Consider the following 24,199-nt stretch of genomic DNA (forward strand, 5'->3'; position numbering starts at 1 on the left):
GGTTAGAGTGTAGGGGCAGCAGGGTAGCCTAGTGGTTAGAGTGTAGGGGCAGCAGGGTAGCCTAGTGGTTAGTGTGTTGGGGCAGCAGGGTAGCCTAGTGGTTAGAGTGTAGGGGCAGCAGGGTAGCCTAGTGGTTAGTGTGTTGGGGCAGCAGGTAGCCTAGTGGTTAGTGTGTTGGGGCAGCAGGTAGCCTAGTGGTTAGAGCGTTGGACTAGTAACCGAAAGGTTGCAAGATCAAATCCCTGAGCTGACAAGGTAAAAATCTGTCGTTCTGCCCCTGAACAAGGCAGTTAAGTCACTGTAGGCCGTCATTGTAAATAATTGTAAATAATAATTTATTCTTAACCGACTTGCCTAGTTAAAGGTAAAATAAATAAAACAAATAAGATGGAGAGTTTCAAAGTGTCTGAAGTTGAGGGACCTAAAAGGAGTCGTGTGGAATAAGGGGTAGCTAGAGATGGTTGGCTGTGGAATAAACAGCCGCAGTAGGAGCAAGGACCGGGCCAGGGACCGGGAGAGAGACCGAGACCGCAGTAGCAGGAGTCACAGCATGAGCCACTCCAAGAGCAGAGGTGAGAGGGGAGACCGACAGAACAACTCTGGTTGTGTGCAGGTTTATGTTCCTGGTTTAGACAGAAGACTTATGATTGGTTGATTTGCTTCTGCATCCCTTTTTAGGTCGTTGTCACAAATATCTGGCCCATGTCCAGTCACACTCGGGGTCTCCACGTGTGTCCTTCGATGTCATTCTGTCTCAGTTGCAGCAGTCACATTGTGGTCATCATGTGTCTGTGAATCACATCATTAAAGTGAACACAGCATTTCCACAATTTGAGCCATAGACAATACAACTTAAGCGTTGAGGACAGTGGTTTGTTGACAACATGGTGTTTTTATTCTATGTCTATTGTGTGTGAATGATGGAAGAATCTAATATATATATCTAAAATGTTTATTTAATCTAGCCAAGTCAGTAAAAAAAATATTATTTACAATGACGGCCTACACCGGCCATACCCGGACGACGCTGGGCCTATTGTGCGCAAGCCCCTATCGGACTCCCAATCACGGCCGGGTTGTGATACAGCCTGGATTCGAACCAGGGTGTCACCTGGACACCTCAAGCACTGAGATGCAGTGCCTTAGACCGCTGCTCCACTTGGGAGGTCCAATCTCACCTCAGCTGTAGGTCCATTTGAGTGTGTGGTCACTTAGGCCTGCACATCAACCAGTACTGGGACCATTGGAGACGTGGGATACTAGGTCTCAAAGAGCTGCTTGAATGTCTTCTGATCTGTGTCTAGAGATATATAAGCTGTTTTTTCAATCTCAAGGCCATCAGATTGCTTAACAACAATCACTAACTCAGAGAGGCTGCTGCCTACATTGAGACCCAATCACTGGACACTTTAATAAATATATCACTCGTCACTTTAAACAATTCCACTTTTAAATAATACCACTTTAATAATGTTTACATTCTTATTTTACTCATATCATCTGTCTATACTGTATTTTATACCATCTACTGCACCTTGTCTATGCCTCTCGGCCATCCCTCATCCATATACTTACATGTACATATTCTCATTCACCCTTTAGATTTGTGTGTATTAGGTAGTTGGGGAATTGTTAGATATTACTGCACTGTCGGAACTAGAAGCACAAGCATTTCCATGTGTATGTGACCAATAAAATTTGATTTGATTAGATTTTTAAAAAGGTCAATTACAAAATCGAGGAAATTAATCTGTGGTTTAGATCGAATTCAAAGTTGGCACAAATGATAAACTAAGCAATACGATACAACAAACTACTACACATATGAAAGTCTGTACCACACAAGCCAGTACAATAGCTTACGTATGGAGAGGAACCTAAAGGCACATACATAACCAACCAATACTACTCACCTGACAGACAGGGCAGGTGTTGACCAGTGCTGCCTTCTGCTTCTCAGCTTGGCCCTTCTTCTTAGCAGCCGCCACCATGGCATCAGTCAACAACTTCAACTTGAGAGTGGAGCATTGCGTTCTATATCAAAGCATAGCCTATCACCGTGATTCAGTATGTTGATTATTTAAGTCAGGTGTTCGAGCTGGGCTCTTCTGGACACACCTGCTCTTCCAGGTTGAACCAGCTGACCTAGTTGAGAGGTGACGAGTCTCAGAATAGTGTTCCAGATTGAACCAGCTGACCTAGTTGAGAGGTGACGAGTCTCAGAATAGTGTTCCAGGTTGAACCAGCTGACCTAGTTGAGAGGTGATGAGACTCAGAATAGTGTTCCAGGTTGAACCAGCTGACCTAGTTGAGAGGTGATGAGACTCAGAATAGTGTTCCAGGTTGAACCAGCTGACCTAGTTGAGAGGTGATGAGACTCAGAATAGTGTTCCAGGTTGAACCAGCTGACCTAGTTGAGAGGTGATGAGACTCAGAATAGTGTTCCAGGTTGAACCAACTGACCTAGTTGAGAGGTGATGAGTCTCAGGCACGTCCATTGGTTCTGGAATAGAGAGTCCAATTTTGGCAACATGACAGTAGTTCTACCTCAAAAACAAATGTGCGAATACCAATTAATTTAAAACATAGCAGGTAGGACTAAATGAGGTTACATAACCTTACCTACTAGCTATAAACTCAGCAAAAAAGAAACATCCCTTTTTCAGGACCCTGTCTTTCAAAGAAACTTGATAAAAAGCCAAATAACTTCACAGATCTTCATTGTAAAGGGTTTAAACACTGTTTCCCATGCTTGTTCAATGAACCATAAACAATTAATGAACATGCACCTGTGGAACGGTCATTAAGACACTAACAGCTTACAGACATTAGGCAATTAAGGTCACAGTTATGAAAACTTAGGACACTAAAGAGGCCTTTCTACTGACTCTGAAAAACACCAACAGAAGATGCCCAGGGCAACTAAAACCCCTGGAATTATAGATTTGCAGTTGGTGAATGTGCAAAGTAGAAATACTGGGGTGCAAGGGAGCAAAAATTAATAAATACAGTAGGAGATGAGGTAATTGTTTGGGCTATTTATAGATGGGCTGTGTGCAGTGATCAGTGAGCTGCTCTGACATCTGGTGCTTACAGCTGGTGAGGGAGATAAGTGTTTCCAGTTTCAGAGATTTTTGTAGTTCGTTCCAGTCATTGGCAGCAGAGAACTTGAAGGAGAGGCAGCCAAAGGAGGAATTGGCCCTGGGGGTGACCAGTGAAATACACCTGCTGGAGCGTGTGCTACGGGTGAGTGCTGCTATGGTGACCAGTGAACTGAGATAAGGCGGGGCTTTATCTAGCAGAGACTTGTAGATGACCTGTAACCAGTGGGTTTGGCGACGAGTATGAAGCGAAGGCCAGCCAACGAGAGCGTACAGGTCGCAGTGGTGGGCTTTGGTGACAAAACGGATGGCACTGTGATAGACTGCATCCAATTTGTTGAGTAGGGTGTTGGAGGCTATTTTGTAAATGACATCGCCGAAGTCGAGGATCGGTAGGATGGTCAGTTTTACGAGGGTATATTTGGCAGCATGAGTGAAGGATGCTTTGTTGCGAAATAGGAAGCCAATTCTAGATTTAACTTTGGATTGGAGATGCTTAATGTGAGTCTGTTAGGAGAGTTTACAGTCTAACCAGACACCTAGGTATTTGTAGTTGTCCACATATTCTAAGTCAGAACCGTCCAGAGTAGTGATGTTGGACGCGCGGGCAGGTGTAGGCAGCGATCGGTTGAAGAGCATGCATTTAGTTTTACTTGTATTTAAGAGCAATTGGAGGCCACGGAGGGAGAGTTGTATGACATTGAAGCTCATCTGGAGGGTAGTGTCCACAGTGTCCAAAGAAGGGCCAGAAGTATACAGAATGGTGTCGTCTGCGTAGAGGTGGATCAGAGACTCACCAGCAGCAAGAGCGACATCATTGATGTATACAGAGAAAAGAGTTGGCCCGAGAATTGAACCCTGTGGCAAATAGAGCCGAATATGTTGATAAAAGTCACCATGTCCGAGACAGATTTACACGATTATCAAAACGTCAGGGTAAGCCTACATAAAACATCCCTTATTTGAAGTGTTTCTAAAATACACAATGGATAAGATAAATGATGGAAAAACGATTGGAACCATTTCCGTGTTTTGACCTGCTAGGTTTTATGGGTATTATGACTCATAAACCACAGGGTAGCCCTAGTGGTTAAAGAGTTGGACTAGTAACCAAAAGGTTGCAAGTTCAAATCCCTGAGCTGACAAGGTACAAATCTGTCGTTCTGAACCCTGAACAGGCAGTTAACCCACTGTTCCTAGGCCGTCATTGAAAATAAGAATGTGTTCTTAACTGACTTGCCTCGTTAAATAAAGGTAAAAAAAAGATATATAAAAAAAATCTGTGGCAGACTATGGCAATGAAGTTCATTCCAACATATTCCATGTTTGAGCAGCATTTGAAAGCAAAAGAGCGATTGAAAACATTATTGGCATTGTTGAATTTGATTTTCATAATAGCAAGCTACTGTAAGAGAACTGATGGTTTGGTTATCTAAACTGTTTGTTTGGTTACCAAGGCAACTACTGTAGATATCTAGTAAAGGTTCTAGCTACTTCAATGAATGTTGAACACATTTCTAGTTGCAAATTAACACATTTCTTAGCGGCAAAAATAGCCTTGGTATAAGCGGCATTATCAATTTTTCAGAGTACGCATAACCCCTCGTTGATTACCCCTTACGTAATGTAGCCTACACACAGTGTATTACACTGTGCTGTAGTGTAAGTAACTTACAATATACTGTAATTGTACACCAGTAGCTAAATGAGGGGACTATCTATACATGTACTGAATATTTAGACAATGTTTACAATAGGAGAAAGTTCACTAAGACCAAAAACAATGGTGTATTATTTTGTCACAGTGAGTTTATTTACAGTTATGATAGATGCGAAGTTATGGCTACCTTTGGCGCCTATATCCCACACACCCTAAGCTAGGGTAAGGTAGGTTCGTGTGAAGGATACTTCGACTTTGTTTTGGAAACAGGAAGTGTAGTGGTTGTTGGAGGTCGGAGCTGCCTGTCCACATAAGACCTGGGTTCAAATAGTATTTAAATTCATTTAAATATGTTATCTGTGCTTGATTGAGATTGCCTGGCTTAATGGACTAATATAATAGTCCCGGAAGTTCAAAAATCCACCCTCCTGGGACTACAGGCAGGCTAGAGAAAAGGCTCAAAGTATTTGAAAGATTTTAAATATTCTTTGAACCCAGGTCTGGTTGTATCTAGCTGCTCTCTGTCTGCATAGCTGCTTGGCTGGAGAGACCAGTAGTGAGTCAGTCTATCCCTAGCCTACCCTCTCTGTTTTCACTCAAACCTCTAGCAACCAATGTTTATCATTTATCAACATATGAAACCGTATTCAGCCTGAATTCACATGGATCACATAGATTTTACAGTCCTCGGCTGTCTTTGTCTGTTTCTGTCTCTGTCCAGAGAACATGTCCTTCAGTCCAGTTCACTAGACTGTTGTTCTACTGTTGTTTAGTTTTTTTAAAAGGGCTTTACATAAATGGTTCTGGCCAACTACTCCAATATTGACACCATCGTCAGTCACGTAGGTTTAACGACACTTCGTTTTAGGTGATCTGAGGGAGGACAACGAAACGTTTGCCCTAAACGAGTACATGAAGAATCTTTGCAACGACAGGAATGTCTCCTTTTGTGACAACTTTGATTTGCTGTGGGAGCAACGAGCAGGATTCACACTAACTGCATGGAGTTCCTGGATTATTTCCAGCGACATCAAACTGTTTTTAGAGACTGACGACAGACAGGGCCTGGTAGTGCTCCAGTTCTCCCTGTCAGAATAAGCAACCGGAGGACTTGGAAAGCATATTGACTCCTGTAGAAATGGCACTTTGGTTAGTGTGAGTAAACTAATGTATGTTCCTTTAACTCTGCCTTCTATTGAGTTTATATAAACTGTCATATCCTACCATTTCCCCCAGACTACAGCTTTTCATACTCTGAAAAGGGGAAACGGGTGGGGGGACAGCCTCTATTTTTACTAATGCTCTCAGCTCTAAGGACATTTCCTTTGGCAACTTTGGGTATTTTGAGCATCATGCTATACTGACTGTAACCCTGTATAGGACAACAAAGCACTGCCCCACTTTCTTTACTGGTTTCTCTGAACTATTGTCTGTTGTCCTTGAGAACTATGATAAAAATCATTGTGTTGGGTGATTTTAATATTCATGTTGACAGACTGACTCCAAGGCCATTGAATTTATGTTTTGTTTTTGGCTCTATGGACTTTATCCAAAATGTTACTGGGCCCAGCCATAATCACAGCCATACTCTGGACCTGGTTATTACCAAGGGGCTTTCTACTGGACCCTGCCATAACCACAGCCATACTCTGGACCTGGTTATTACCAAGGGGCTTTCTACTGGACCTGGTTATTACCAAGGGGCTTTCTACTGGGCCCAGCCATAACCACAGCCATACTCTGGACCTGGTTATTACCAAGGGGCTTTCTACTGGACCTGGTTATTACCAAGGGGCTTTCTACTGGGCCCTGCCATAACCACAGCCATACTCTGGACCTGGTTATTACCAAGGGGCTTTCGACTGGGCCCTGCCATAACTACAGTCATACTCTGGACCTGGTTATTACCAAGGGGCTTTCTACTGGGCCCTGCCATAACTACAGTCATACTCTGGACCTGGTTATTACCAATGGGCTTTCTACTGGGCCCAGCCATAACCACAGCCATACTCTGGACCTGGTTATTACCAAGGGGCTTTCTACTGGACCTGGTTATTACCAAGGGGCTTTCTACTGGGCCCAGCCATAACCACAGCCATACTCTGGACCTGGTTATTACCAAGGGGCTTTCTACTGGACCTGGTTATTACCAAGGGGCTTTCTACTGGGCCCAGCCATAACTGCAGCCATACTCTGGACCTGGTTATTACCAAGGGGCTTTCTACTGGACCTGGTTATTACCAAGGGGCTTTCTACTGGACCTGGTTATTACCAAGAGGCTTTCTACTGGGCCCAGCCATAACTACAGTCATACTCTGGACCTGGTTATTACCAAGGGGCTTTCTACTGGACCTGGTTATTACCAAGAGGCTTTCTACTGGGCCCAGCCATAACTACAGTCATACTCTGGACCTGGTTATTACCAAGGGGCTTTCTACTGGGCCAACCTATAACCACAGCCATACTCTGGACCTGGTTATTACCAAGGGGCTTTCTACTGGACCTGGTTATTACCAAGGGGCTTTCTACTGGGCCCTGCCATAACTGCAGCCATACTCTGGACCTGGTTATTACCAAGGGGCTTTCTACTGGACCTGGTTATTACCAAGGGGCTTTCTACTGGGCCCAGCCATAACCACAGCCATACTCTGGACCTGGTTATTACCAAGGGGCTTTCTACTGGGCCCAGCCATAACCACAGTCATACTCTGGACCTGGTTATTACCAAGGGGCTTTCTATTGACATATCCTCTATTGTTGATGATGTTTTATCTGATCAACACTGTATTTTTTACAAACTTTTTTACGTACTTGAACGCATTATTAAGAAGCACTATCTGACCTCTGAAGTTGCTACAGATTTTATTATTGTGTCTGAACAATACACCATCACCTATTCTGCCTTCCTCTTGTGAGGATTTAGTTGATAACTTTTAATAACAAATGAAGGGAAACCACCGATGCCAGATCTCCAGTAAGGTTGAAAATGGCCACATCCAAACAGAGAGCCTCTTGGATGAGGTGAGGAAACGAATGCACTAAAGAGAGATTGTAGAGCAGAAGTGGAGAAAGTCAAAGTTGAAGGTCCATTATGATATTCTGACAGAGCAACGTGGCATATACAGTGGGGCAAAAAAGTATTTAGTCAGCCACCAATTGTGCAAGTTCTCCCACATAAAAAGATGAGAGAGGCCTGTAATTTTCATCATAGGTACACTTCAACTATGACAGACAAAATGAGGGGAGAAAATCCAGAAAATCACATTGTAGGATTTCTTATGAATTTATTTGCCAATTATGGTGGAAAATAAGTATTTGGTCAATAACAAAAGTGTATCTCAATACTTTGTTATATACCCTTAATTTGGCAATGACAGAGGTCAAATGTTTTCTGCAAGTCTTCACAAGGTTTTCACACACTGTTGCTGGTATTTTGGCCCATTCCTCCATGCAGATCTCCTCTAGAGCAGTGATGTTTGGGGGTGTTGATGGGCAACACGGACTTTCAACTCCCTCCAAAGATTTTCTATGGGGTTGAGACCTGGAGACTGGCCAGGGATTCATTCATTGATTAGCTAGAAAAGGCTACTTGACCAAGAAAAAACAAAAGACTTCACTTCACCAGATGATTACATGACCCATCAAGTTAGACAGATGTGTCTGGGGGTGATTACGTGTATTTCATGAACATGTGTACGTGTCTAGACAATAGTAACCCATCCACTTAGCTAGATGTGGTTATAGTTTTCTTTCACATGACCCATCAATTTAGACAAGTGTGTCGGGTAAGCGTAGTCTAATAATTGTACAAATATTTATGTTTTGGATATTGCTACTATTCAAGTAATCATTTCACTGTACCGTTTACACCTTCTGTATCCTGTGCATGTGACAAATATAGTGTGTGTTTACCAGAGAAGGTAATGTGAAGAACATGACCTGCACAAAAGTCAGATTAGGCCAAGGACTAGATTAAATGTATTTTTACCGAGAGCTTTTCCTTATTGTAGGCTACTACTTTTACCACTTTTAGTCTTGAAATCTTTGGTCGTTTACTAAACTACTCACTCTGTTTAGCACATGGCCTCATTTGAATCCTTAAAGAGATGGGTCGGGCTAAAGCTTAAGATGGTGTGAACGATGCTGAATGGGTGTAGACAATGAAGAGCTTTCCAGTGGGTGTACCAAAACATTCAAGGGACATTTTCTCAAATGTCGAAAAATCGAGACTGTAATCGCGGCCAAAGGTGCTTCAACAAAGTACTGAGTAAAGGGTCTGAATACTTATGTAAATGTTATATTTCAGTTTTTTTGCAAAAATGTCTCAAATTGATGAAGATAAATAACGACTTTATCAATTTTAGAATAAGGCTGCAACGTAACAAAATGTGGAAAAAGTCAAGGGGTCTGAATGCTTTCCGGAGGCACTGTATGCAACACCTTGGCATGGTTATCAGAAAGCACGGCATTGATTTCATGATTACATGTATGAAAGAATTATGTATGCAATTGTTTTTTTTTCATTGATTTCTCTCTCTCCGTCTCTCTCCCTCAGTTATCTGAATGACCTGGACCGTATCACCCAACAGAGTTATGTCCCCACCCAGCAAGACGTGCTGAGGACCAGAGTCAAGACTACTGGCATCGTGGAGACACACTTTACCTTCAAAGAGCTCTACTTCAAGTCAGTACACCCACTGCTAGCTACACACACTTTTAATGGAGACAGATCTTGGTCGTTTGAGAATAATCAGCTCAGTGCCAAGCCAGAGCCTCATGAGGCTGTTTCACAATGTCAACATGATGAATGAATTAGATCACTTTATTAATCTGACTTAATTAATTAGTTTAGACAAACATAAACCCATTAGTTGTTAATTAATTGCCAACCAGGTAACGGCTAGCAAATATATAGTATAATCAGTCAGCCCTTATACACCAGCTGGTTTACAGTAAGCAGACAGTCAAAGAGTAGGCAAAGCATATTCCCTATTATAGAAGTCATTTCTGTATTTGTATTTATTATGGAGGCCGGCAAAATGAAGGCATTATTATATGTTTGTGTTGCTTCACACTCCCTGCTGTTCCATAAGGTGTATTTTTACCTGCTTTTTAAATCTGATTCTACTGTTTGCATCAGTTACCTGATCTGGAATAGAGTTCCATGTAGTCGTGGCTCTATGTAGTACTGTGCGCCTCCCATAGTCTGTTCTGAACTTGGGGACTGTGAAGAGACCTCTGGTGGCATGTCTTGTGGGGTATGCATGGGTGTCCGAGCTGTGTGCTAGTATTTTAAAACAGACAGTTTTTCCTACTTCTGTAATCTCTCTTCCACTTTAAGCCATGAGAGATTGACATGCATGTCATTAATGTTAACTCTCTGTGTACTTTTAAGAGCCAGCCGTGCTGCCTTGTTCTGAGCCAACTGCAATTTTCCTAAGTCCCTCTTTGTGGCACCTGGCCACACTACTGAACAGTAGTCTAGGTGTGACAAAACCAGGGCCTCTAGGACCTGCCTTGTTGATAGTGTTGTTAAGAAGGTAGAAACTAGGGCCTGTAGGACCTGCCTTGTTGATAGTGTTGTTGAGAAGGTAGAAACTAGGGCCTGTAGGACCTGCCTTGTTGATAGTGTTGTTGAGAAGGTAGAAACCAGGGCCTGTAGGACCTGCCTTGTTGATAGTGTTGTTTAAAAGGTAGATACCAGGGCCTGTAGGACCTGCCTTGTTGATAGTGTTGTTTAAAAGCTAGAAACCAGGGCCTGTAGGACCTGCCTTTTTGATAGTGTTGTTAAGAAGGCAGAGCTGCGCTTTATTATGGACAGACCTCTCCCCATCTTAGCTACTGTTGTATCAATATGTTTTGACCATGACAGTTTACAATCCAGGCTTACTCCAAGCAGTTTAGTCACCGCGACTTGATGAATGTCCACATTGTTCATTACGAGAATTAGTTGAGGTTTAGGGATTAGCGAATGATTTGTCCCAAATAAAATGCTTTTAGTTTTGGAAATATTTAGGGCTAACTTATAACTTGATAACCATTCTGAAAGTAACTGCAGCTCTTTGTGAAGTATTGCAGTCATTTCAGTCGCTGTAGTAGCTGACGTGTTGAGTCATCCGCATACATAGATGAAAAAGTCATTAAAATAGTTGGCCATATCAGTGGGTTTTGTTATGAAGGAACCATCTGATTCAATAAATGATGGCGCCGATTTGTTTTTTTTCTCCGCAAAATTTCATTTTAAGGTGCTCCATAGCTTTTTACTATCTTTCTTTTATATATAATTTATCTTTGTTTCGTTGTCTAGTTTATTTTTATTTAGCTTAGTCACATGATTTCTTAATTTGCAGTACGTTAGCCAATCAGCTGGGCTGCCAGTTACAAAGTGGTGAGGACAAAGTCTGTTCATGTGGATGATATGCTCAGCAACGTTTTATTTCCTAGAAATGTCTCGGACGACTGCATTTTCTGGGCTAATGCAGGCAGGGGCATATGTTGTCTGTCGGTCTGTGTGTTATTTCAGTTGAGTTGCTCAGTGTAAACTTGTCCTCTACTGTCTGGGACCATGGTGGGGTACAGGTGCAGATGTTAGCCTGAATGAGCTAAACTGACTGTCTGGGACCTTGGTGGGGTACAGGTGCAGAAGTTAACCTGAATGAGCTAAACTGACTGTCTGGGACCTTGGTTGGGTACAGGTGCAGATGTTAGCCTGAATGAGCTAAACTGACTGTCTGGGACCGTGGTGCATGGTGGGGTACAGGTGCAGATGTTAGCTAGAATTAGTTAAACTGACTGTCTGGGACCGTGGTACATGGTGGGGTACAGGTGCAGATGTTAGCCTGAATGAGCTAAACTGACTGTCTGGGACCGTGGTGCATGGTGGGGTACAGGTGCAGATGTTAGCCTGAATGAGCTAAACTGACTGTCTGGGACCGTGGTGCATGGTGGGGTACAGGCGCAGATGTTAGCCTGAATGAGCTAAACTGACTGTCTGGGACCGTGGTGCATGGTGGGGTACAGGTACAGATGTTAGCCTGAATGAGCTAAACTGACTGTCTGGGACCGTGGTGCATGGTGGGGTACAGGTGCAGATGTTAGCCTGAATGAGCTAAACTGACTGTCTGGGACCGTGGTGCATGGTGGGGTACAGGTGCAGATGTTAGCCTGAATGAGCTAAACTGACTGTCTGGGACCGTGGTGCATGGTTGGGTACAGGCGCAGATGTTAGCCTGAATTAGTTCAAGTGAAACTAGTGAAAAGTGCATGCAATCTTGGTCATCCAATCCAATCTTGTCAAATCTATCAATTGTTATAATGTATGTTTCCCTTCACACTGCGCTACCTCCCCTCCTGAACCTTACGTTGACCTGATCTTGCTGGGTGTCTTTGTCACTGTTTCACCCCAGAATGTTTGACGTGGGCGGACAGCGGTCGGAGAGGAAGAAGTGGATCCACTGCTTTGAGGGAGTGACCTCCATTATCTTCTGTGTGGCGCTCAGCGACTATGACCTGGTGTTGGCAGAGGACGAAGAGATGGTAAGGAGAGAAGAGGTGGAGAGGGGTGAGAGAGCGGGGAGAGAGTGAGATGTGAGGAGGGAGGGTGTGATGGACATAATCTTCTGTGTGGCGCTCAGCGACTATGACCTGGTGTTGGCAGAGGACGAAGAGATGGTAAGGAGAGAAGAGGTGGAGAGGGGTGAGAGAGCGGGGAGAGAGTGAGATGTGAGGAGGGAGGGTGTGATGGACATAATCTTCTGTGTGGCGCTCAGCGACTATGACCTGGTGTTGGCAGAGGACGAAGAGATGGTAAGGAGAGAAGAGGTGGAGAGGGGTGAGAGAGAAGGGAGAGCGGGGAGAGAGTGAGGGGTGAGTAGGGAGGGTGTGATGGACATAATCTTCTGTGTGGCGCTCAGCGACTATGACCTGGTGTTGGCAGAGGACGAAGAGGGGTGAGGAAGGGTGATGGGGTTCAATTCAGGCAGAAGAAGGTGGTGAAGGGGGAGGTAGAGGAGGGGAGGGGGATGGGCGGTGTCAGTTCAGTCTCCAGAGGAAGTGTGAGGGAGCTGTCCCTTACTCAAATCTCTCACCTCCTTTTCAAAACGTCTCGGTGCTACCCGGCTCAGGATGCTTAGTATTTTTCATTAGTTTATAGCATTAGCATTTACGTAACTTACCACCCGGCCCGGGTCCTATTAATGAACCGTCCTGTCCTCCCCTACAGAACCGTATGCATGAGAGCATGAAGCTGTTTGACTCCATCTGCAACAACAAGTGGTTCACAGACACCTCCGTCATCCTGTTCCTCAACAAGAAGGATCTGTTTGAGGAGAAGATCGGCAGGAGTCCACTCACCATCTGTTACCCCGAGTACGCAGGTGAGGATCAGACACGTTGAGTAGTACACACACACACACACACACACCAAATACATGATGTAAAATATTTGGAAGTGTTGTAGGGGTTCCTGATTTTAAATAGGAGTTTGTGTACTTTTTTAAAAGCCAAAGGCATTGTTGTTTTTGTTAGTTATTTTGGGGTCATTCCATTAGCAACCTAAATAAAGCATACAGTGCCTTGCGAAAGTATTCGGCCCCCTTGAACTTTGCGACCTTTTGCCACATTTCAGGCTTCAAACATAAAGATATAAAACTGTATTTTTTTGTGAAGAATCAACAACAAGTGGGACACAATCATGAAGTGGAACGACATTTATTGGATATTTAAAACTTTTTTAACAAATTAAAAACTGAAAAATTGGGCGTGCAAAATTATTCAGCCCCTTTACTTTCAGTGCAGCAAACTCTCTCCAGAAATTCAGTGAGGATCTCTGAATGATCCAATGTTGACCTAAATGACTAATGATGATAAATACAATCCACCTGTGTGTAATCAAGTCTCCGTATAAATGCACCTGCACTGTGATAGTCTCAGAGGTCCGTTAAAAGCGCAGAGAGCATCATGAAGAACAAGGAACACACCAGGCAGGTCCGAGATACTGTTGTGAAGAAGTTTAAAGCCGGATTTGGATACAAAAAGATTTCCCAAGCTTTAAACATCCCAAGGAGCACTGTGCAAGCGATAATATTGAAATGGAAGGAGTATCAGACCACTGCAAATCTACCAAGACCTGGCCGTCCCTCTAAACTTTCAGCTCATACAAGGAGAAGACTGATCAGAGATGCAGCCAAGAGGCCCATGATCACTCTGGATGAACTGCAGAGATCTACAGCTGAGGTGGGAGACTCTGTCCATAGGACAACAATCAGTTGTATATTGCACAAATCTGGCCTTTATGGAGGGGTGGCAAGAAGAAAGCCATTTCTTAAAGATATCCATAAAAAGTGTTGTTTAAAGTTTGCCACAAGCCACCTGGGAGACACACCAAACATGTGGAAGAAGGTGCTCTGGCCAGATGAAACCAAAATTGAACTTTTTGGCAACAATGCAAAACGTTATGTTTGGCGTAAAAGCAACACAGCTGAACACACCATCCCCACTGTCAAACATGGTGGTGGCAGCATCATGGTTTGGGCCTGCTTTTCTTCAGCAGGGACAGGGAAGATGGTTAAAATTGATGGGAAGATGGATGGAGCCAAATACAGGACCATTCTGGAAGAAAACCTGATGGAGTCTGCAAAAGACCTGAGACTGGGACGGAGATTTGTCTTCCAACAAGACAATGATCCAAAACATAAAGCAAAATCTACAATGGAATGGTTCAAAAATAAACATATCCAGGTGTTAGAATGGCCAAGTCAAAGTCCAGACCTGAATCCAATCGAGAATCTGTGGAAAGAACTGAAAACTGCTGTTCACAAATGCTCTCCATCCAACCTCACTGAGCTCGAGCTGTTTTGCAAGGAGGAATGGGAAAAATGTTCAGTCTCTCGATGTGCAAAACTGATAGAGACATACCCCAAGCGACTTACAGCTGTAATCGCAGCAAAAGGTGGCGCTACAAAGTATTAACTTAAGGGGGCTGAATAATTTTGCACGCCCAATTTTTCAGTTTTTGATCTGTTAAAAAAGTTTGAAATATCCAATAAATGTCGTTCCACTTCATGATTGTGTCCCACTTGTTGTTGATTCTTCACAAAAAAATACAGTTTTATATCTTTATGTTTGAAGCCTGAAATGTGGCAAAAGGTCGCAAAGTTCAAGGGGGCCGAATACTTTCGCAAGGCACTGTATTTAGATAGCCACTGTTAGCTTTTTTCTGAACTTTGCTTTGGCTTGCGTTTCTACTACCGGCGGCAGGGTAGCCTAGTGGTTAAGATCGTTAGTTCAAGTTCAAACCCCCGAGCTGACAAGGTACAAATCTGTCGTTCTGCCCCTGAACAGGCAGTTAACCCACTGAAATTGAAAATAAGAATTTGTTCTTAACTGACTTGCCTAAAGGTTAAATTAAATATAGGTAACTGCCTAAATAAAGGAAACGGCAACATAAAGTGTCTTAATGGGGCGTTGGGTTCATCACAAGCCAGAACAGCTTCACCGTGGCATGGATTCTACAAGCGTCTGGAACTCTATTGGAGTGGGGCGACACCCATTCCCCACAAGAAATTCCATCATTTGGGTGTTTTGTTAATGGTGGTGGAAAACGTCGTCTCAGACACCGCTCCAGAATCTCCCCTAAGTGTTCAATCGGGTTGAGATCTGGTGACTGAGAAACGGCCACGGCATATGGTTTACATCGTTTTCATGCTCATCAAACCATTCAGTGATCACTGCCCTGTAGATGGGGGCATTGTCATTCTATGGGGGCATAGCCATATTAGCAAAAATAATGGCCCTAAGCATGATGGGATGTTAATTACTTCATTAACTCAGGAACCACATCTGTGTGGAAGCACCTGCTTTCAATATATACTGAACAAAAATATAAACGCAACATGTAAAGTGTTGGTTTCATGATTTGAAATAAAATCTACCAGAAATGTTCCAGGGGCCTCCCGGGTGGCGCAGTGGTTAAGGGCACTGTACTGCAGCACCAGCTGGGTTCGCGCCCAGGCTCTGTCGTAACCGGCCGCGACCGGGAGGTCCATGGGGCGACGCACAATTGGCCTAGCGTCGTCCGGGTTAGGGAGGGTTTGGCAGGTAAGGATGTCCTTGTCTCATCGCGTACCAGCGACTCCTGTGGCGGGCCAGGCGCAGTGCGCGCTAACCAAGGTTGCCAGGTGCACGGTGTTTCCTCCGACACATTGGTGCGGCTGGCTTCCGGGTTGGATGCGCGCTGTGTTAAGAAGCAGTGCGGCTGGCTGGGTTGTGTATCGGAGGACGCATGACTTTCAACCTTCGTCTCTCCCGAGCCCGTACGGGAGTTGTAGCGATGAGACAAGATAGTAGCTACTAAACAATTGGTTACCATGAAATTGGGGAGAAAAGGGGGTATAATTAAAATAAAATAAAAATTAGGGCCGATTTCAAGTTTTCGGTAATCTGCATTTTTGGACGCCGATTGCATTGCATTCCACGTGGAGACTGGGTGGCAGGCTGTCCACCTGTTACATGAGTGCAGCAAGGAGACAAGGTAAGTTGCTAGCTAGCATTACATTTATCTTATAAAAAACAATCAATCTTTACATAATCACTAGTTAACTACACATGGTTGATGATATTACTAGTTTAGTTTGTCCTGCGTTGCAAATAATCAATGCGGAGCCTGTTAAATTATCATCGAATCACAGCCTAGTTCGACAAACGGGTGATGATTTAACAAGCACATTCACGAAAAAAGCACGGTCTTAGCACCAATGAACACCAATGCCTTTCTTAAAATCAATACATAAGCTAAAATAAATTCATGTTAGCAGGCAATACTAACTAGGGAAATTGTGTCACTTCTCTTGTGTTCTGTGCAAGCAGAGTCAGGGTATATGCAACAGTTTGGGCCGCCTGGCTCGTTGCGAACTGTGTGAAGACCATTTCTTCCTAACAAAGCCTGTAATTAATTTGCCAGAATTTTACATAATTATGACATAACATTGAAGGTTGTGCAATGTAACAGGAATATTTAGACTTATGGATGCCACCCGTTAGATAAAATACGGAATGGTTCCGTATTTCACTGAAAGAATAAACGTTTTGTTTTAGAAAGGATAGTTTCCGGATTTGACCATATTAATGACCTAAGGCTCGTATTTCTGTGTTTATTATATTATAATTAAGTCTATGATTTGATATGTGATAGAGCAGTCTGACTGAGCGGTGGTAGGCAGCAGCAGGCTCGTAAGCATTCATTCAAACAACACTTTCCTGCGTTTGCCAGCAGCTCTTAGCAATGCTTGAAGCACAGCGCTGTTTATGACTTCAAGCCTATCAACACCCGAGATTAGGCTGGCAATACTATAGTGCCTATAAGAACATCCAATAGTCAAAGGTATATGAAATACAAATGGTATAGAGAGAAATGGTCCTGTAATAACTACAACCTAAAACTTCTTACCTGGGAATATTGAAGACTCATGTTAAAAGGAACCAGCAGTTTTCATATGTTCTCATGTTCTGAGCAAGGAACTTCAACTTTAGCTTTCTTACATGGCACATGTTGTACTTTTACTTTCTTCTCCATCACTGTTTTTGCATTATTTAAACCAAATTGAACATGTTTCATTATTTATTTGAGACTACATTTATTTTTTATGTATGTATTATATTAAGTTAAAATAAGTGTACATTCAGTGTTGTATTTGTCATTATTACAAATATATATATATATATATATATATATATATATATATATATATATATATATATATATATATATATATATATATATATAAATTGGCCAATTTAAATCAGTATCGGCTTTTTTTGGTCCTCCAATCGATATCGAAAAATCATAATCGGTCGACCTCTATACCATACGCACAAAAAGCAAATTTTTCTCAAATGTTGTGCACCAATGTGTTTACACATGATTTATTTAATTTGCAGTACGTTTACCAATCAGTTGGGCTTGCCAGTTACATCCGGCTTCTTCACCTGCGGGATCGTCTGAGGGGGGGGAAAATTCATTCAGATTGGCTGCGCCCCCCTGCCCAGTCAGGTGAAATCCATAGATTAGGTCCTAATGAATTTATTCAAAATTGATTTCCTTATATGAACTGTAACTCAGTAAAATCTTTGAAATTGTTGCATGTTGCGTTTATATTTTTTTGTTCAATGTACTTTTTTAAATAATTTACTCCAGTGTTTCTATTATGTTGGCAGATACCTGTATTTTTGTTGACATTGGATCAGTGACAGTCTTCAAAAAGCCTTTTTATGGTCTATATATAAGGCGTTTTTTTCTTACCTTTCGTATAGCATGTGTTCATTTTTGGATGTCAATCACTCATTTCGTATGACATGTTACGAATTTACAGTTCGTATTATATGTTACGAATTTGCAAAACGTAGCTGGCTAGCGTTAGTTAGGTTAGGGTTAGGGGTCAAGGTTTCGTTTGGGAGTTAGGTTAAAGGGTTCAGGGAAAGGTTAGCTACAAGGGTTAGGGAAGGGTTAGATAACATGCTAAGTAGTTGAAAAGTTGCTAATTGGCTAAAATGCTAAAGTTGTCTGTGATGAGATTCAAACTCACAACCTTTGAGTTGTGGGTTATAGCTAAAAGGCATTAAGTAGTTGAAAAGTTGTTAATTAGTTATAATGCTAAAGTTGTCCGTTTAGTATGTTACTTGTAGTCTGAGACCAGGCTGCTAATACTAACCATACAGACAGAGAGAGACGGCAACAGAGCTTAATACCTCTAATACTAACCAGACAAACATACCATACAGACAGGATTTTTTTTCAGCAATTGCGCAGTTTTAGAGGCTACCCTCTTGGCTGCAGAGACTAAATTTGGCTGTTTTTAAGCTAATTTACTGCAATTCTACACATTTGTCATGGTGCTGACAGAAAAATTGCAGTTTCAAACACAGAGACACAGACACAGAGTTTATTACTTCTAATACTAACCGGATATGGATATAACCCTTAGTCTCTGAATAATTTAATCCAACTCTATTAGATCACTACAGAATAGGTGTTTTAAATATGTATGTATCCCTCCTTTCTGAGGCGTGTCAGTTTGGATAAGCCAGACTTCTCTCTTAGTCCTGATCCACTCTGACGAGTCGTCCTGTTTATAGGATTTAAGGAGACAAGGGAATGCCCTGTAGAATAGAGTAGGTTGATTAGTTAGGGAGTTGTACTGAATGAGGTTTCTCCTCGCTATTAGTTGTAGAGTAGTAGTAAACGTTGAAAATATATGTATAATGCACAGAATTGGTAACTATTGTTATGTCTTTGTTTTTTTTGTTTATGTTGATTTAGAGGTTCATGGTGTCCCATTTCCTCACCAATGCTGCCTTGTGCCAGTACATATGAGGAGGGTGGCAGCCTACATCCAGTGCACTGCAGTACCCATAATGCACTATTATTATTACAGGTGCCAGTACATATGAGAGTGTAGCCTACATCCAGTGTAGTACATTACCCATAATTCTCTTGTTCTGATATGTCTCCTCACCAACCCAAGTACCAGTACATATGAGGAGGCAGCAGCCTATATCTAGTGTACTACACTACCCATAATGCATTATTATTATTATTACAGGTGCCAGTACATATGAGGAGGCAGCAGCCTATATCCAGTGTCAGTTTGAGGATCTCAACAGGAGGAAGGGCACTAAAGAGATCTACACTCACTTCACATGCGCCACCGACACCAAGAACGTTCAGTTCGTGTTTGACGCCGTCACAGACGTCATCATCAAGATCAACCTCAAGGAGTGTGGACTCTACTGAGGTGACAGGGATCTTCAAGTCAGTGACCTTTTGATCTTTCTAGTTACTGAATCCCTGTAAAAAATATCCTAGACTTGGTATTGGTTGAAGATGCAGGTCCTAGACCTGGTGTTGGTTGAAGGTGCAGATCCTAGACCTGGTATTGGTTGAAGGTGCAGATCCTAGACCTGGTATTGGTTAAAGGTGCAGATCCTAGACCTGGTATTGGTTAAAGGTGCAGATCCTAGACCTGGTATTGGTTAAAGGTGCAGATCCTAGACTTGGTATTGGTTAAAGGTGCAGATCCTAGACCTGGTATTCAAATAAAATAAAATCTAACTTTATTTGTCACATGCGCCGAATACAACAACTGTAGACCTTACCGGGAAATGCGTACTTACAAGCCCTTAACCAAAAATGCAGTAAAAGAAATGGAGTAAAGAAAATATTTACTAAATAAACTAATGTCAAAAATAATAAAAAGTGACACAATAAAATAACAATAACGAGGCTATATACAGGGGGGTATGGGTACCGAGTCAGTGTGCGGGGGTACAGGTTAGTTGAGGTTAAAGCTGTTGGTCTTAGACCTGGTGTTGGTTAAAGGTGCAGGTCCTAGACCTGGTATTGGTTGAAGGTGCAGGTCCTAGACCTGGTATTGGTTAATGGTGTACAGATGTTTATTTTTAAACCCTCTTAGGCCTCACTCACCCCTATCTGAGATATCTTAGGCCTCACTCACCCCTATCTGAGATATCTTAGGCCTCACTCACCCCTATCTGAGATATCTTAGGCCTCACTCACCCCTATCTGAGATATCTTAGGCCTCACTCACCCCTATCTGAGATATCTTAGGCCTCACTCCCCCCTATCTGAGATATCTTAGGACTCACTCCCCCCTATCTGAGATATCTTAGGCCTCACTCACCCCTATCTGAGATATCTTAGGTCTCACTCACCCCTATCTGAGATATCTTAGGTCTCACTCACCCCGATCTGAGATATCTTAGGCCTCACTCACCCCTATCTGAGATATCTTAGGCCTCACTCACCCCTATCTGAGATATCTTAGGCCTCACTCACCCCTATCTGAGATATCTTAGGCCTCACTCACCCCGATCTGAGATATCTTAGGCCTCACTCCCCCGATCTGAGATATCTTAGGCCTCACTCCCCCCGATCTGAGATATCTTAGGCCTCACTCCCCCCGATCTGAGATATCTTAGGCCTCACTCCCCCCGATCTGAGATATCTTAGGCCTCACTCCCCCCTATCTGAGATATCTTAGGCCTCACTCCCCCCTATCTGAGATATCTTAGGCCTCACTCCCACCTATCTGAGATATCTACCGCAGCCCTCATCCTCCACATACAACACCCGTTCTGCCAGTCACATTCTGTTAAAAGTCCCCAAAGCACACACATCCCTGGGTCGCTCGTCTTTTCAGTTTCCTGCAGCTAGAGACTGGAACGAGCTGCAACAAACACTCAACACTTGACAGTTTTATCGCTCTTAATTCAATGACTCAATCATGGACACTCTTACTGACAGTTGTGGCTGCTTTGTGTGATTGTTGTTGTCGTCTCTACCTTCTTGCCCTTTGTGCTGTTGTCTGTGCCCAATAATGTTTGTACCCTGTTTTGTGCTGTGACTATGTTGTGCTGCTACCATGTTGTTGTCATGTTGTGTTGCTAACTTACTGTGATGTTGTCTTAGATATCTCTCTATGTAGTGTTGTCTCTTGCAGTGATGTGTGTTTTGTCCTATATCTTTTATTTTATTTTTATTTTTAATCCCAGCCCCCGTCCCCGCAGGAGGCCTTTTGTTAGGCCGTCATTATAAATAAGAATTTGTTCTTCACTGAGGTTCGAGGCTATCAGAGTGTTATAATGGGGCTTTGGCAGAGTTTTATAATGAGGCTTTGGCAGAGTTTTATAATGGGGCTTTGGCAGAGTTTTATAATGGGGCTTTGGCAGAGTTTTATAATGGGGCTTTGGCAGAGTTTTGTAATGGGGCTTTGGCAGAGTTTTATAATGGGGCTTTGGCAGAGTTTCATAATGGGGCTTTGGCAGAGTTTTATAATGGGGCTTTGGCAGAGTTTTATAATGGGGCTTTGGCAGAGTTTTGTAATGGGGCTTTGGCAGAGTTTTGTAATGGGGCTTTGGCAGAGTTTTATAATGGGGCTTTGGCAGAGTTTTATAATGGGGCTTTGGCAGAGTTTTATAATGGGGCTTTGGCAGAGTTTTAGAATGGGGCTTGGGCAGAGTTTTAGAATGGGGCTTGGGCAGAGTTTTAGAATGGGGCTTTGGCAGAGTTTTAGAATGGGGCTTGGGCAGAGTTTTAGAATGGGGCTTGGGCAGAGTTTTATAATGGGGCTTTGGCAGAGTTTTAGAATGGGGCTTGGGCAGAGTTTTAGAATGGGGCTTTGGCAGAGTTTTTATCCTGTTCCTCTCTCTTCATCCTTTGTAGGTGTCTGGTGAGCCTCATGGGAGGGGATGATGATTTGGGATGTTTGCATTAGATGATCGTAGAAGATTCTAGAAAGTAGAACCGGAGACTGAGACTGTTCGTTACCACACTGCATGCAGTACCTGATGAATGCTGCATTTTGGGATTTGGTTCCTGTTTTTCTTTTTCTCCGAGAGGATTTTCCTCCATGTTCAACACTCTGATGCACACAGAGGAGCAGGACAGAACTGAACTGTGGATAAAACCTTCACTAGTGAACCACTCCCTGTGACGTCTATGGGAACTGCCAAGTCCGACTACAGAGCACTTCTGTTTTTAGTTCCAGATCATGTATATGGAGTGATGTGATGTTTTAATGACATTTAGTTGGTGATTAACCTACAAATCACACAGATAGAAAAATAATCATTGGCTAGTTCCCAAATGGCAACCTAATTCCTTATGTAGTGCACTATTTCTGACCATCCCTACTCTCCATTCCAGTGCTCACATCTATAGATTGACACACTACTGGTATATATGAAACAAAAAGGACCCAACCACCAAGCTGAATATCTCTCATCGTAATATTTCACGATTCGTTATGTTTATTTTTTTCACCAATCTGTTGCATTCGTTCACTGAGTCATATGCCTCGCCTCATTTCATTTCCCATTAAAAAAATAACCATGTATTTTATAGCATTTTATTTGTATAAAGTAGTTGAAATAGTTTATTTTTCATTTTGGTATTTCTTTAGATTATCTGATTGCATTTATTTCTATCTATGAGTTTGGTTAATGGTCTGAAGTTGGCGTATGGATCAGGAATTCATGTGATAGATTTGACCTGCACCTACTCTTCACAGTTTTGAGATTTTTATCAGCCATCTTTTCATGAATTCAATAGTCTTGTGTAGACTTTAACATGAGGTTTCACTTAGGCTACAATCCTTATTTCTGATTCTTAAAAATAAAATAAAATAAATGTAGAAAATGGACCACTTTGTATTGAACAACATTTTTATATTTAGGACTCTTGTTCACTACCGCACATTATTGTACATTTATTGATCATTGATTATTGTCAAGTGAGATTAATAACTGTATCACAACACTTTAAAAGACAATCATTATTGATTACCTGCATGAAAGAGAATTTTGGAATTCACAGCTTGATATTTTATGGCCTTTTATAATTAATTCTGATATTTTTTTTTATCCTGTGAATTTCAGTGAAAGAATGAACTGACCGAGGATCAAGATCAAGTGTGTAACAAAATGTCTTGTTACAGAGGGGGAAGATACGCTCAGACACCACTTGCAGAATGGAGTTTTCCTTGTTCTAATGGCAACTCTGCCTCCGAGGGCAGAAACAAATGTGATTTGGTTAAGTTTAGGCAAGAAGTGAGACACTAAGTATGTAATTCCACGTAATAAAAGGTTATGGCTTGGGTTAAGTTTTAAGTAAGAAATATGATTGGTTCGGAACCAAAAAGATCTCCACTGAGCGTTAATTCTGTCCAGAAAACGGTTGCCAAATAGCCACTACCTACTGTATCTGGGATAGACTGTCACCACTTCCCCAAACAATACTATACCTTCCAGGGTCATATTCACCATTAGGCCCCAAAACAGAAGAAAATACACTGAAACAGGGAGGGAATACCTGGAATTGTCCAATAAGACTTTAATAAGAACTTTTTTGCTACATTTTGAAACGGTGTGCACTAATGAATATGACCCTGGAGACTGATCAGATGTGGTAACTACATTATGTTTCTGGGTCAGTTTGACTTTGTACAGATGATGTTGTTGATCTTAACACCATTAAATTATGGCACTAAAGCTCTCCGCTCATCTCCATATTTTGTATTTTTTGTATTTCGCAATCCAGCCAATGGCAAAGCAGTGCTTGAAGTGGGCCGGTGTTATATATCCGAACCTGTCATTTTCTACTACTTGAGTACTGGCACCTCATAGAATATTTCCTCTAAAATATTATGAGTACCGGGATCCAAAATGTGTACCGGCACTGTGGGAAAGGGTTAATGTTCCCTACTATGTCATAATAGTATTGTGTATCGTTCAACGATCAGAAACCGAACAGGGAAGTATATGCATCTTTATTTTATGTGTCCACACATCACAAAAACAAAAATACAAGATCCCTTCTTTCTCACAGTACTTCAGATGTCTTTCTTAAAATAAATAGTGGTCTATT

General features: G+C 42.3%; 1 protein-coding gene across 2 annotated transcripts in view; it reads left to right on the top strand.

The window, feature by feature from the left end:
- The window catches only part of LOC139416941 (guanine nucleotide-binding protein G(i) subunit alpha-3-like), a 63,481-nt gene extending 40,518 nt beyond the window's left edge, over positions 1-22,963 (top strand). Inside the window, exons 5-9 of one of the 2 annotated variants that reach the window (XM_071166128.1) lie at positions 9,317-9,445; positions 12,168-12,297; positions 12,983-13,136; positions 19,359-19,567; positions 21,998-22,963. In XM_071166128.1, the coding sequence (XP_071022229.1) occupies positions 9,317-9,445; positions 12,168-12,297; positions 12,983-13,136; positions 19,359-19,549 (604 nt within the window). In that variant the 3' untranslated portion in view covers positions 19,550-19,567; positions 21,998-22,963. The remainder of the gene's footprint in view (positions 1-9,316; positions 9,446-12,167; positions 12,298-12,982; positions 13,137-19,358; positions 19,568-21,997) is intronic. The other variant, XM_071166129.1, reaches the window with a different exon arrangement.
- The last annotated feature ends 1,236 nt before the right edge of the window (positions 22,964-24,199 follow it).

The sequence above is a fragment of the Oncorhynchus clarkii genome, chromosome 9 (assembly GCF_045791955.1).
Source record: "Oncorhynchus clarkii lewisi isolate Uvic-CL-2024 chromosome 9, UVic_Ocla_1.0, whole genome shotgun sequence".
NCBI classification, from domain to species: domain Eukaryota; kingdom Metazoa; phylum Chordata; class Actinopteri; order Salmoniformes; family Salmonidae; genus Oncorhynchus; species Oncorhynchus clarkii.